Below are 16350 nucleotides of genomic sequence, written 5' to 3'. Positions count from 1 at the left end.
CTCTCTCATAATTAATTTCTGGTATTTCAGTCCAGGAAAAACTGAAGAAATAATATTTACCTAAATTATGTGACATATTATTGGTTGCAAAATTCATTGGTACCATACAATTTTAAATTAAGATTGTTGTTTTGTGCCGTCGAGTCACCTGCAACTCCTAACGACCCTATGCACAAGCCTTAACCCCTACTCTATCCTAGCCAATTCTTATTATCTCTGACACGCCTACTCTTATTACCCCAGTCATTGAATCAATCCATCTCATTGAGGGTCTTCCTCTCCTGTACTGTCCCTCCACTCTCTCAAGCATAAGGTCCCTCTCCAAGGACTGGCTCATTCTTGCAACCTGTGAAAGAATGTCAGACAAAGCTTGAGACTCTTTTGGACAAACCTGTAAATTCTCTTAGCGGTCCATGGCATATTCAATACTCTTATTCAATAATCTTCTCCAACACCATAGCTCAAAGGCATCAATTTTCCTCCTACCATCCCTAGTTGTTGTCCAGCTATCTGTTCATAGCAAGTGATTGCAAAGGTGATGGCCTGTCTCAGACACACCTTAGTCTCCAGACTGACATCGTTGTTTTTCAGTACTTTAGAGAGGTCTTTAACAGCCAACCTTCCTACCGCAATACGTATTTTCATTTCCTGGCTGCTGGTGCAAAGAGTGTTGATTGTGGAGCCAAGCAAACTAAAGCTTTTAACAATCTCAATCTCGTCACCATCTATCATGATGCTGCCAATTGGCCCAGTGGTAAGAATCTCTGTCTTCTTGATATTGAGCTTCAATCCATATTTGAAGGCTGCAGTCCTTGACTTTCTGCAGCAAGCACGTCACATCTTTTTCTATATTCCTAACTGGGCAATAATGGTTATTTGAGTACACAAAACTCCTAAAAAGCACCTGACTTTTCAATCTGATTGTCATTATTTTGTTTAGGCTATTAATACACTCTTTTTTTTTTTTTGCCGTGTACAAACCAGGTAAACAGTAATTGTTTTTATGTAAATTGATGTCTTTAAATTTTTTATTTTTAAGGCATCTACTGATTTGCATTTTATGTAAATAAAAAGTAAATATAAATAATAAATATAAAAGAGATGAATAGATTGATAGGTGAATAAACAGATAAAAAGAGAAATAAACATCTGTAATTGGTACATCAGCTGTCTTTCACGGATTTATAAACACAGCCATTTGATTTTGGCTAAACCTTGGCATTCAAAGTTGGTGGTGGAGATGCAAATCGCTTTTCTGAAGAGCTATTTGTATTGGTTAAACTGCTTTTGAGATACAAAGCAATAGGAAAGGGCAGGGAGATGGGGGGAGGATGAAATACTTTTTCAGGTTTTTTCATGACTTTTCTTACTCTATTCTGTGCAAAAGAATGGCTTGTAGTTTATTGCTGACAGGAACCTGAATATTTCCGTGACTACAGTTTTAACAAATGTTTCAAATTGTTGTTGTTGTTATGTGCCGTTGAGCTCAGAGAAGGTGTTAAGGCGACTGGCTAGCTGAAAGCTGAATGTTTCAATTGCTTGTAGAAAAATTACTTCTGTTAATTTAGTAAATGAAAAGTAAGCAATTCTTTTTCTTTTAGAGAAATTTTTTCACTAGAGTCATATACTCAAAAATGTGCCACTGAAACAATAACATGACAAATTAATTGTTTTTTATCCCATACTTAGGTCTCATTTTCTTCCATCAATGAAGTAGTTTCTATAATCTTTTATTTGTAAAATTTTAATTTTACTAAAATAATTCAGAAAAGTTAAAAGTGATGATAAACTTATGCTCTCATCTGAGGTTGACTATTTCCCTTTAGACTTCTCCACCCCCCACCCCAAATTTGTTGAATATTTAAGATTGGGGGAACATTGTTTCCTTGTTGCTTGCCACGGAGTCAGAATCAACTCACAGCTGACCCTTCAGAAGGTTTTCAGAGGCAGTTAATCACATGGGAGGAGATGATTGTGCATCTTTCTCCCTCTGAGCAGCTGAGGGATTTGAACTGTTGCCCTTAGTATTAAAGCACAACTTTCTAGTACTAGACTATCAGAGTGCCCATATTGTTCCTTCGTCTTGTTGATGTGTGCGGTCTCAAATAAAATCTGTATCAACTTAATTAACCAATCTGTTTAAATAACAGGTTGGTCTAATAACATATTTAACCTGAACTTACTTCCTACATAATCTGTTACTTGCCTAAAAACATAAAACCCACATTCATTGCTTGCAAAGAATTTTTAAGTGAACCAAATTTTAGATCATAATTTTTCTGTATTATAAATGGGGATATTGATGATGTAGAAGTTTAGGATACAAGTGTATGGCTAAGAGTCCTGAAAGTTTGGGCTTTCAAAAATTGAAATCCTTTTTGAATGTCTACATGTAAAAAAAATAAATTATTTGAATGTTAGTGGATCCACTATGTTGTGTAATTATAAAAAAAATGTAAAATCAAAATTTATGGGGAGATAAGAGAGTACTGGAAGGGTCTAGGGATTAAAGCACGTTTTCTTCTTACACTGAAGGCTTGATTACAAAAAGATGTATCATCACATAATAAAAGTCACTAATAAAATGATCCCCAAACTGTAACTGGGTTTTCTCTACTCATGTACTTTTTTCATGGCCAAGAGCAAACTAAGTGATTACTTTGATGAAATACACCCTAGATGACATGATTCTCTGTGGCAAATGTGTCCCATATCTTTTCATGTGTAGGTTTAAAGCCTGATATGTCATAGAGTCTGTTCCAACATTAGTTTCCAAGTTCCATGGAAAATTTATTAATGTACTGATCTAAATGGTTGTCAAGGTATATTGGAAGGTTTTAAAATATGAACACTTAACAGAAAGATGTGGCTCTGACTGCCAGTGTAAGAATCTCTTTAGTGAAATTGCTTATGAGTTTTCATTCTAGTAGTTTGTGTTTTGGTTTTTCTTCTAGTATTTCTATTATTTTTATATAAAAATCATATCTATCATTTTCTATGTATCTTGTCCCTAAGCTGCTTGAGAAGAACATGAGAACAGAGTGGTGTTCTCTTAACTTGACTTCATAAGCTAACTTGGGGAATCTTCAGATTCTAAGAACAAATGTACTGACTGTTTCTTCCACTTATTTTGTTGATATTAAAAAAGAAAATTTCATCTTCATAACTAATGCTATATGGATAAGTGGGCCCCATCTGGTAACAGTAAGGTCAATGCTGAAGCCTTCTGTCATCATCCAGTTTCCTCAGTTGAGACATTTCAGTGCAATCAGAAAGACAGACACACTTTCAGATACTTTTACTTCCTTATAAGAAACAAATCAATTGTCCTCCTCTCAAATTTTCTGCTGAATTAAAAATTAAATAAACAATCTTACTGAAAATGAACTAGTTAGTCAATTTAGGAGATCTCAATTATCTCCTTGATCCATTGAGGTTTTTTTTTTTATTTTTTTTCCCCATATTTTTGAGGAACTAGTATGACAAGTCAAATATGTGTGCAATGTTAGATATCACAACTGCTTCCCGGGTTTGATACTGCAACTCTGAAATTGCTTTTACAGGTCAACTAACAGCAAATGAGAGAATTCAATACACACTTATGAGGAGCAGCTGTGCTACTACAGTGGTTTTAGTGCTTGGCTTTTAACTGGAAGGTCAGCTGTTTGAACTTACCAGCCATTCCATGGGAGAAAGATGGAGTATTCTGCTTATGTAAAGATCACAGTCTTGCAAACGGGCAGTTTGACTCTGTCTGATAAGATCATTATGAGTCTGTACTGACTCTACAGCAGTAGGTCTGATTTGGTACAAACTTACAAACATGAGATGTAAAGCCAAGGTAGTATTTCAACACCTCCTTATCGGAACCATTTAAATCACCATCTTACACAGTACATATTGAAACTCAACTTTAAGCGTTTTATTTTTATGTACATTTCATTTCTGTTCAGAAATAAAATATCTAAATACAGACAGATTTTAATGTATTATATGTATAGCTTTCAACAATACTTGAGCTGAATAAATGCTTTGTACATTAATTTTGTCTTTTTAATGGAATTCACAGCTACATTGATAAAATGGATTCCTCATATCCTTTTTTTCTTTTTAACCAATAACAAGCAGATAGACAAGTACAAGTTAATATTATTAAGCAGCTCAAATAACACTTGGTTAAACTATGTACAATACAAACCATTCATACAAATGAAGACTAGGATATTGAATTTGTTACAATATGTGTAGTAAAGATAAGACAGACACTTATAACTTACATGGTGTCTGCCTGGCATTTTCCTTCTTATATAATGATCAGAACTTGTTTTAAGCGGCCTCAGCTGATCTTGACTTCACAAAAGTCCAAAGATTGGTGATGAAAGCTGTAATCCAAAAGGTCTGCCCACATGTAAAATTCCAAATGTTTGCTCATCTTTACTGAAATAGGCTCCCTCCATAGAAAAAGAGCCATCTCGTATCACCTTGAATGTGACTACCATATGCTGGAAAGAAGTTACTACACTTTGTTGTGCTTATAAAATAAAGAATACAGAGCTCTAGAGACACATTTATTTTTTTTTCCATTTTAACAAGCATATACTCCTACAGTATTATTTACCAGGACAGCTACTCCAAGCAGTAGGAATGCATGAGTGGGGATTATTGATTGGCATGTACTCGAGACTTTAAAAGAGATTTCCATAATGGCAAGTGTTAGAAAGCATTCTGTCTAGTTAATCCTTTTGCTTGATGATAGTTTATCCTGAACCATTATGAGTCAGACAATGAAAGCCCTCTCAACAGGAATCATGAGAGATGAAAGCTGAAATGTGTGAGTGTGTGTCTGTGCGTCTGTGTGTGAGAGCATGTCTTCAAATGTGGTTCTAAAATCGGTGGCGATTTACAACTATGCTGAGAGATGAAGCTAACCGGGCAGAAATGACATCAGGTTGTTTTCCACTAGCATTATTTGCAGCCAGTTGACGAGAGCAGCAGTGTAGACACATTCCAGGCAACAGACGTGACCTTCTTCTGGGAGGTAACAGCCCTGTCATACGACCTTGGATTGCTCAGGCTTCAGTCTCACCCCCACGTCCATCCTCATCCCGAGGGAAAGTAAGGTGTGTCACTGTGGTAGTTGTAGTCAGGGCACACTTTCTGTACTAGTTTATAATCGGTACTATAAAAGGAAATGTAAATACAGATCACCTTAAAGGGCTTGGAGCAGAGCCAGGACACGTGACTTTGGGTCTGCTCCTGGTAACAGGTTTTTGAAGGGTCATAGTTGCAGAGTGTGTTCTTGGTAGCCTTGTCAACCTTTTCATATTCAATGCGACAGTTAAAGGACTTGGAATCTTTGGCATCAATCACGGTTTGTTGTGCCAAATCAAATTCCACTATTTTCGTCGGGGGCACCAAGCTGACCGATACGTTCCCTTGACCTGTGGAATTATGTCTGAAATAGACACTGAATGTTCCATTGCCATGATCCACAATCTTCCCAGTTATCAACAGGTTTAGCTTCACTGTTTTGATGTTGGAATGAAAATCACCCCATCCAAACATTTTCTTAAATTTGCCCGTCTTAACAATGGGCCTTCGCTTGGCCCTGGGCCGAGGCTCTTGAAGGTCTGTGGAGTTCCTCAGCCAGTCCCAGAGGTCTTGCTCAGAATAAGGTTCTGGGGTGTCGTATCGCAGGTCCAAATCTGTGTCATTTTCTTTGCCACGAAAAGTCTGTGACAGGAGCCGGCTGATAGACAAGTCTTTGCTGCTTTCTGTCCATATGTGCTTTAGTGTGGATTTGCTGCTTCCTGATTTGAGAAGTTCTGACTTTCCACCATTTGTTAAATTAGTGCATGTGACCTGAAAACAAAAGAGAAAAATAGCATTTACATCTCTGCATCTGAACAGAACACCCAACACAAAGATTACAAGTCCTTTTTCAGAGTTGCAGAATTAAATAATGGTCATTGTTTAAATGTTTTCAGCATCTGCTCAGTAATTACATACAAAAATAATAAAATTCTACTTGTATTTTTATTTGTCAGTTGAGAAAGGGAGATGTAGTAGATAAAACTCATCAAGCATGACTCAAAAATCTATGTAAGAACTTACTTTGATATAAAAAGAGGACATAATAAACAAAGTAAGCTAAGCTCAGATATAAGCCAGAAAAGAATAATTATTCCTTAGCAACAAAACCCAGACACTTTGGAGACCAAATTTTACAAATGACAATGTCCTTTTCACATCAAAATTACTATAAGTTTTAAGATTATTTGATGCTCAGTAATATAACAAGATCCAATAGATCTTTTTCTTTTCTATGCCACAGTCATATTAGAAAAGTTAGTTTTGTAGAGATTTTAGTGAATGTTCAATGTTCAAAATATATAACAACAAACATCAAACTTTAACAGCAGCAGTATGTTTATTAGTCCCTACTGTAAGCAAGGACTATTATGTAGACTATGTAACTTTTCATCTCTACTGCTAGTCTAAGAAAAGCTAGATTAAATTAAAACTAGTAAATTAAGCTTCAATGTCCAGAAAACATATATGCTTCTTCTTGGAATAGAAGCATCACATTCAAGGACTATTCTCCTTGGACCGTAATCTTGAGTCTTTAGGTAGAAGTCAATCCTGGACTAACCAGATATTCAAAGGAACTAGTATCCATACAGTCTTATTGGCCTAAAGTTGGTTGATGAATTTCACTTATAACCTAGTGAGATCAAGGACAGGAGGGAATACAAGCAAGGACTAACACACACCAAAGTATCCAATACAGATATAATTCTGTAAAACTTGAACTGATAGTGCTGGGCTAAGGTTGCTGAAGAGATTCCCCAGCTGTCCTATTAAAAAGCCAAGAATCAGAATAAGCCTCCATCTCGGGGCCCCTTGACAACCAGTTCTGAGGACTGTCTCAGACATAAGCCTGGCTGTCACTCAGAAGTCTCGCTGGACTCTCCAGTCTCCCTCCCAACTCCTCTCAAAATTAAAGGTCAATCCTAGAAGGTATTTTTACTCATGCCCACTAGGAAATACAGCTGCATTCTGGGGATTTCACTATAGACTAAAAGTGACTAATTTATTTAACATCTTAGCTTTTCAGGTCTCTTGCTAATACACAACCATAACTTGAGAATAGCCTTTCCTTCACTCAACCACTTGTGCTAAAGATCTTCACCAGGTTCTATCAAATAAAAGCATGGACTTTATAGGAGGGAAAGACACTAGGGTGGTAGAGTGTGGTGGATGGAGGGAGGAAAGATCCCATGGGGACCTGAAAAGACAGGGTAAGAATGGGCATAGATTAATTGTGATTAATTTTATAAAAACACCTTGTATGCATGAGAATGAGTGTATGAATGAAACACAATGGAAATGGTGAATAGTATGAAATACAATGTATACGAACTTTGTTAGCAAACCGATAAAAAATTCCTCATTGTTTAAGAATGATCATATGAGACACAATGTGAATGAAGGAATGTGTGAAACACAATGTACATAAGTGAAATGCAAGGTATATGAATTATTATGAAAACCAAGATAAAATTTTAAAATGGAGCATGAACTTTAGATCTACTCTAAAGTAGCTGTTGTTACTGTTATTTGCCTTTGAGTTGGGAACAACTCATAGTGACCCTAGAACAACATATGTGATCCTAGAACAACATATCTGGACCGTGCCCTACCGTGTACCATTATCACATTCTCTCCATGCTCCAGTTCATTGTTACAGTCACTGTGTCAGTTTATCTTGTTGAAAGTCTTCCTGTCTTTCACTGTCCTCTATCTTTCACAGCATGATGTCTTTTTTTCAGGAATGGGCCCTTCATGACAATAAGGCTAAAGCATATGAGATGAAATATCAGTATCCTTTCTTTTGAGGGGTATCCTGGTTGTACTTCCTCAAAGACATACCTTTTGGCAGTCCACAGTACACCCAGCACTTTTCATCAACACCATAATTCAAAGACATCAATTCTTTTTTCTTCATTCACTATCCAACGTTCAGAAATATGAAGCAATTGAAAATATTGTGGTTTGGATCAGGTGCACCTTATTCTTTAAACTGATATCGTTGTTCTTTTGCACTTTAAAGAGGTCCTTCACAATGTAACACATTTTTATTTTTTTGACTGCAGCTATCACAAATGTTGATTATAGAGCTCTACTCTAAATGCTGTATCATCGGCAGTGACATTTCAAGCCAATTATGCAAGCCCAAGTCACTGTGTCAATCCATTTTGCTTCAGATCTTCCTCTCTTTTTCCGACCTTTCTTAACATGATATCTCTCTTCAGGGACTTGTTCCTCCTGAAAATATCCTCAAAGTAAGTAAGATGAAGTACCATCCTTGCCTCTAAGGAGTACTCTTATTGTACTTCCTTCAAGAAAGAGTTGTTTGTTCTTTTCTGATTATAGATTTCTGATTCTGCTCTAACTCATGCCTAAAGTGATGGTTTCCATGTCAATTGAAAATCTTCCTTCCACCAAGTGGTTTGCAACTGGTGTGAGAAGGAACTTTTACTCAGGTGATGTTTAATAAAGTTAGGAAATATTTTTGATAGTCACAACTGGATGTTATTACTGTTATTTAGTGGGAACACACTGGATAAGTTATTAAGCATCATTAAATGCTCAAGAAAGTGCCTACAATAAAGTCTTTGACCAAAAATTTCCATACTACTACTGTTTGATGTTAGGTGCTATTGAATCAAGTATGACTCATATCAAACCTATGAATAACAGATCTAAACTCTATCCTATCCTGTGCTATCCTCACAAACTCTGGCTCACTTGAATCCATTGTTGAAGTCACTGTGCGAATCCATCTGGTTGAGGATATTCCTGGATTTCACCACTCCTTCACCTTCCCAGGCTTGATGTCCTTCTCCGAGGAATATATTCTCCTTGCAACATGCCCAAAGGATGTGAGATGAAGCCTTGTCATCCTCCCCTCAAATGAGCACTCAGACTACACTTTCTCCAAGACATATCTATTTGTTCTTTTGGTAGTCCATGGGATATTCAACACTGTTCTCCAACACCACAACTCAAAGACATCAATACTTCTGTCATCCTTATTAATTGTCCAGCTCTCAGCAGGGTGAGAATTGAAAAGATTGTTGACTCAAACAAACCTTAGTCTTCAAACTAACAAAATTGCTCCTCAATAATTTAGAGAGGTCCTTGGTTCCAGATTTTTCACATGTAATATATCTTCTAATCTCTTGAATATTGGTACCAAAGGTATTGATTGTGAATCCAAGTAAAATGAAGTTATTTCTCCATCTATCATGATATTGTCTACAAGTTTGGTCATAAAAATTTTTGTTTTTTTGATGTTGAGATGCAATCCATTTTGAAGGCTGTAGTCTTATTTTCTTCATAAGTACTTCAAGTCTTCCTCGCTTTCAGCAAGTAAGGTTGTATCATTTGCATAGTGTATGTTGTTGATGAGTCTTGTTTCTATTCTGATGCCACATTATTCTTCAAAGAGTCCAAATTATTAAATAATTCGCCTAGCATTCAGATTGAATAAGTATGGAGAAAGAATACAACCCTAATAGAAACTGTCCTTAACTTTAAACTACGTAGTGTTCCCTTGCTCTGTTTGTACAATAGCCTCTTGGTCTAAATATAGGTTTCACATGAGCACATAGTGTCCATAATATTAAGTTTGTGAAATATCCAAATACTAAAGTTTTTCAATTAAGCCTTTCATAAATTCACTGCATAGACAAGCAAGTGCTATTTTAACATAGGTTATATTCCTTGACTATACCTTGAAAAGCTATAACTGTAACACTGGGTAGGCTGACAGAAAACATTTAGTATTTCAGGATGCTTTTACCTTCAAGGAGTTGGACTAACAGTAATTGCAACAATGGGTTTAATCACAGCAGAGATTGTAATGATGACACAAGATTGAGATAGATTCTTTTCTGTAGAACATAGAGTGTCTATGAATCACTCTACCCAACACTATCTAACAATAATAACATTCTAATTTACTGGTATCCTAAAGACAGTAATAATGACTTCACAGAAAGTCTCAGGAGAACATTGTGTACAGAAATCAGTGAATGAGAAGCAAACATTGGCTGAGCAGATCTGAGTTCTATGGCTAACATTATTTTCATTATAATTACAAAACCAATAGAAATAAATACAATTCTCAACCTACTTCATTGGAGGAAATGAATTTCAAAATATATCGTTTTCATATTGCACAAGTAACTACAATATAAATTTTAAAGTGAACTGGTAAGAATAGTTCACATATTCTGGTTTTTTGTGAGGGTTTTTTTTTGCATTTTTTAATAAAATAAGTTTTATTTTAAAAATGTGTTGGTCAGTCAAGCATCCAAATCTGTACTTGCCTATTTTTATATTATTCTTCCCACAGCACATATATTTGTCCTTACTCAGCGGAACTTAACAACAACAACAACATAGAGCTCGGTGGGCCTAGTGGACAGAAAGTGATGCTACCAAGCCAAAGGTGAGTGATTTTAATCTGTGGCCCTCAGGCCTGGTTTTAATTGTTTTTGCTCAAACATTCTTGTAATTGATATAGCCCTGGTCTGTCCACTTGCTGTACAGAGGTAACTCATGGTTGCTGTGATGCTAAACACTATGACACTGATGTGTCAAATGCATAATAGTTACCCATGGTGGACAGTGTTGGGTGGAGCTATCTGATTAAAACAAGCTTGGAAGCAGGAGTGGCATCCACTTCCGAAATAGCTTGCCTCTGGAGACCCTGTGAACCAGGAGAAACAAAGGAAGGTATACAAGTGTTCTGGTCTTTTGTTCATATGGTTGCTATGAGTTGTCAATGACTCAATGGCACTTAACAGCAACTATACTTATTTCTGAGGGAGCTCAGGTGGCCTAGTGGCAAGAAGCTGCACTACAGTCTCAAAGGCACATGATTTGAATCCACCAACTGTTCCACCGGAGAAGGATAAGCAAACTCCGCCCAAATGATTAACTACCTCTGAAAACCCGCCTGAGGAGCAGCTATCCGTGGGTTCCAACTTGACAGTGAAGGGGCAGCAGAAACCCCATTTTTTATAAACCCCCATTAGTGCTAGAGGAAGAAGTGGGTCATAAAAATTCTTGGCTTAGGGCAAACACGAGTACCCTGGGTAAAGCCTAGTCTGTCCTTGAAAAAGTAAGGAATTAACTAGTGTCCACGTGACACAAAAGAAGTAAAGGCGGGCAAAGCAGCCAGTCCATCAAAAGTCAACCCACCAACCAAGATCGCAATCCCCCTGCCCTAACAGGGACACTCAAAAGAGCTATAAAAGCAAGTGGGAGGGGAAACTCGGGGCTTTTTTCCTTCACCACCTTCCTGGGGAAGGGGAAAGCCTCCATGCGTGGAAAATTGAATAATAAACGCTCTTGAAATTTCAGATGAGTTTTTGGATTTCTTTGAGGGGCATTTCGTGGGCACAACAATGGTACACAGCAACAACAACAATAACAACATATTTATTTCTTATTGTAAAAGAGATACATTTATATACTTTTCTCCAGGTTTTGGAAAATCTATCAATGGCTCTTCATTTGTGGAATGGCTAGATGTATAAATATAGGCAGTTGTAAGATAGCTTCTTTTTACTTGTGTCTCAGCATCAGCATGACCAAGGAATGGGGCTATAATGAGATGCATCCATGGTATATTGGATAATGAAGGAATATTAATGCTGAAAGAGGAAATATACTTAAAGTGTAATAAAGCAACACACAGAGGACTGAGTGGGGACAATTATGGAACTGGGAGAGTCTTATTTCAAGGAAGAGTACTCAATACATTCCAAAGGATGCCAAGATCCTGCTATGCAGACAAGCTTCTGATTTTCCGGATAAATAGAAATTATTCCATTCCAAATCAGACACTTCAAACTGTAGAAATTATTAATGTAAGTTCTGGAGTCAGGCTGCCTGAATTCTGATCCAGGTTCTGATCTTAAACAATTGTGTGATGTAGGCAAGTTGTTTAACTCATTTAAATATCAGTTTCTCCTCAACAACTGGAGAATGTCAAAATCACACTCACCTCTCCCACAGAGCTATTATGAGGACTAAATGGAGTACTTATTTTAAAGTGTCCAGGCCAGTATCTGGAGCATGGTGATTTTTTCAAATTAGCTGTTATCACAATAAGATATTTTTACATTTGAATCCCACTGGGTAAAAAAAATTACATAAATTAATAACTTATTATTATAAGAATTTGATAAAGCATCTTTTTGGTAAGAAACTCTCCTTTAACATACCAAAAATGCTAAGGAAACTATTTAAAAAGAAACCACATATTTTTGCTGGCACTATTGTGACAATCTAAAAATAATATGGCAGGTTGAGGATGTACTAAAGCTCAAGTTAATAAAGATGAGCATAAAGTCAGTTTTTGAACAGTTCAGCTTCCAAATGCAATGGATTTATTTGCCTTCCATAATATGATGTGAAAGGCTTCAAATGGTGCTGTCAGCCAAGGAGACTCTCTGGCCTAGAGTAACCGAGGCAGTGAATTAAAGCACGTATCAGCCATGATAATCATCAACACTATCTTGACTATTCTCATTCTCCCTTCTCTTTTGTATATGTTAAGAAAGGAGCAGAACGTTCAAAAGAGAACATCAGTTATGAAAGTTGAGGGAGGATCCTTGGGAAAGGCTCTAGACCTATTTGATTCAAACAATATCACTTTATGTATCTTACTAAGTCAATAGCTATACAATAACACTTTGCAATACTGAGCTAAGTAAAAATAAATACAAAGATGAATGAAATTATATATGAATGTTGACTTCATAAAATCATAGTCAAAGGTAGGAACCATTTAAGGAAATAACAGTGTTATTTGACCATACCATCATAGCATTCTGTTAGGTGTCATTGCATTCTTTTTTTTTTTATAATGTTTTTTATTAATTTCAATAAGAATCTACAGAGATTTTTGGAATTCCATTCATTCATTGTTGCACTTTTGTCCCCCCACACCCCTGTTCACTCCTCTCCTTGAAATTCTTATGACTCATCTCAACCTTATGGACAAATGATCAAAATCTTGCCACCCTCAAAATTTCTGCCATGCTCAAGCCAATAGTTTCAGTCACTACGTCAATTCATCTTGTCAAAGTTCTTAATTTCTTCTGCTAACTCTCTGCTATGCCAAGTACAATATCTTCCTCCCAAGACTAGTGTGCCTACTGAAAAATGCCCAAAGTATGTAAAATGAAGTTTCACCATCCACGCCTCTAAGGAGCAACCTGGATGCATTATTTACTCTTTTTGGCAGTGCTCGGCATATTCAACACTTTGCCAGCACCACAATCAAAAGACATCAATTCTTGGGTCTTTTTAATGCATTGTTCAATTTCCACATGCATATGAAGTAATTGAAAATATCATAACTTAGATCAGGTGCAACTTAATCTTTCAATTGATATTAAAAGTCATGGTAAAAGTTGAAAGGTACTGAATATAAACATAGTGAATATAAGATCTGGGTGATGTAGGAGGCTTAGAATTTCAATAGACAATGGGCCATATGAGATATTTCACATATAAGGAAGTTGCACTACAAAGCACAAAGCCTAAAAAAGGTCATGTCTAGTTTAAGAATGGAAAATAGCTCCTTAATGCTGATTTTAGGGTAAGTTGAAAGGGAGAATAAACAGAAGGATTTTTAAGAGAGAGATAAGTAGAACATACAAGTAGTAGGGTTGGGCTAAGTTTTGAAGATCATGCTGGGACATTTACGTTTAATCTTAAAGACAGTGTAAGATGGGTGGGCAATAAGCCCTGTTTTATTTTATTTTTAAATAGACTCTAGCTCTAGAGAAACCATTGATTGTTTGTTAAAATTAAATAGATAAGGAAACATCATGAAAGAATGAACACCAGTTAATAACTTGAGATCAATAGTCCAGTTTATGGGAAATAAAAACAAAAGCACGAACTAAGACTTAAGACTGTGACAGAGAAAGAAAGAAACAAAAATAATTTTTAGGAGCTATTTCAGAAGCAGGATTTACTCAATCCAATGATTTACTGGCTAAAGAAAACACTAAAAGTTGAGAATTAATTTGGTTTTTCTGCATATATAAAGAAGAGTAAAGCAAAAAGCTATCTGGAAAACTGAAATTAAATCTCACAGGGGCATTTGGGAGTTGCAGCATCTGTAGATCACCTGGTGATGCCATCCAAAAGGAAGGAGGCAATATGAAACTGCACATCTTAAGAATAATTATAGGTGTCAGTGACACTGATTTTGTTCTGTTAACAGTGGGCCTTGTGCAGGCAGAGCATGGAGATGAAAAAAAGGAAGTTGTTGACATTATCTGACAAATGTCACTCTTTTGAATAGAGACAGAAGAACAACTAGGCTGAGTAGATATAAAACAAGATGTTAGAGGAAAATTTATCCTGGGGAGAAAAGGAAAAAAATAGGATAAAGGTGAACTTCTATTAAAAGGAGAAGTCTAACATTACAGGCACTTGAAAAGATATCTTTTGGTTCTTGAAATCCACTAATGACCTCATCAAGGAACCCTGATGATTCAGTGGATTTGACTACTAGTCAGCAGCTGCCCAACAAGACACACATGTGATAGTTTGTTTATGTACAGATTTTCAGCCTTGGTAACGTTTTACGACAGTTCTACTCTCTTCTATAGGATTGCTAAGAGTCAGGATAGACTCACATTAGTGAGTTTTGGGTTAACAATCTATTTCGCCAAACCTAAGATTTCTGGGGTGGTAAGGAAATGATGTAAAATGAGAAAGAAGGGCAAATATCCTATTCCCAGAGACAATCGGGAATTACTGGGCTTTCTCATCCTATATCATTTAATATCTTAAGAGCTTTCATTTTTGAAACACATGAAGAGACAGAAAATAGAAATGGATTTTGAGCCCTTACTGAATAACAGACAGCATTGAAAAAGTAAATTGTACAACAAGAACACTCCTCTACCATTGATTTTACAAACACATTTAAAAAGCTTATTTTTCAAGACAACCTAAAGATCTCTTGCTGTCAGCATATGTGAATGATAACAGAGGCAGCAGTGAGAATGATAGCATAATGATAAGGTTACAAGAGAAAAATCTGACAACTTCTAATGATAAGTATTAAAATTGTGGAGCCACTTTTTATGGGAAACCTAGAATATTTTTTTTATAATATTACAATGGAAATACAAAATATATAAATATAAAATGACTAAATACGATTTGCACTATTTAAGGAACTGGCTCTTTGGACCAATGAGGCTATTTTTACAACTTTTAATCTTATTTAGCTTGTATTCCTCCAGTGTGATTTACTGCCTATGAAAACACACTAAAAAGCCAGGTATGGCTTAGTAAAGACTTGACAGCATATAACAACAACATTTAGCTTATAATTTTAGAAACATTGAGAATGGAAAAGAATCTTAATATAATTAAGTGTATGCATTTTAAGGTATATGTTTCTTTTAAAAACATGTAAAATTACGAAATAAGAGAAGTATAATATCCTCCAACTTTAAACAAAGATAGGAATAAATCCCAAAACCAGAAAGTTCTTAAGAGACAAACAGGGGTCAAGCTTAGAAAGTCTAGTCTACAATACAAACAAACCGCCAAATACAGTCAGAAATGCACAGTCTGAAGAGAATAAAACTGATGAATGAAACCTTCTAAAAATTAAATCTCTGTGCTCATCAAAAACTTTTTCCAACAGAGTGAAAAGAAAACCTATTCATTGGGAACAACATTTGGCAATACCAGCTCAGAAAAGAGTCTCATAAAGTTTACAGAATACTCCTGGGCCTTCAGAAGAAAATTCTGATAATCTAATCACAAAATGGGCAAAAGAAATGAAAAGACATTTCACAGAGGAGGACATTTGGATAGCCAACAGACACATGAAGAAATACTCAAAATCACTGGCAATAAGAGAGATGCATATCAAAACCACAATGAGATACCATCTTACCCCAATAGCAGTGGCAACGTTTAGCAGGGCAGCAAGTAATAAATTTTGAAGAGAATGTGACGAGATAGGAACTCATATACATTGTTGGTGGAACAACAATTGTACAATGGTACAACCACTATGGAAAGCAGTTTCTCATTTCCTCAAAAAGCTGAACATAGACATTCCATACGACCTAGCTATCACACTGTTTCTAATGCTGTTGTTGTTATGTGCCGTCGAGTCATTTGCGACTCATAGCAACCCTATGCACAACAGCCCTAAACCCTGCTCTATCCTGTGCCAATCACACTGCCTCCAACACACCCATCCTGATTACCCCAGTCACCGAATCA

At 36.2% G+C, this 16350-nt stretch overlaps 1 protein-coding gene across 1 annotated transcript in view; it reads right to left on the bottom strand.

The window, feature by feature from the left end:
• Window positions 1-5100: 5100 nt before the first annotated feature.
• LOC102874489 (neurexophilin-1-like) overlaps window positions 5101-16350 on the bottom strand; it is a 467927-nt gene continuing 456677 nt past the window's right edge. The window contains exon 3 of the mRNA XM_006880241.1: window positions 5101-5862. Within this exon, the coding sequence (XP_006880303.1) occupies window positions 5101-5862 (762 nt within the window). The remainder of the gene's footprint in view (window positions 5863-16350) is intronic.

Source organism: Elephantulus edwardii, unplaced genomic scaffold (genome assembly GCF_000299155.1).
Source record: "Elephantulus edwardii isolate Elephantulus edwardi_28Jun2011 unplaced genomic scaffold, EleEdw1.0 scaffold00007, whole genome shotgun sequence".
Classification (NCBI taxonomy): Eukaryota; Metazoa; Chordata; class Mammalia; order Macroscelidea; family Macroscelididae; genus Elephantulus; species Elephantulus edwardii.
Note: the sequence above shows the minus strand (reverse complement) of the source record. Positions and strands in the feature narration are given on the sequence as shown.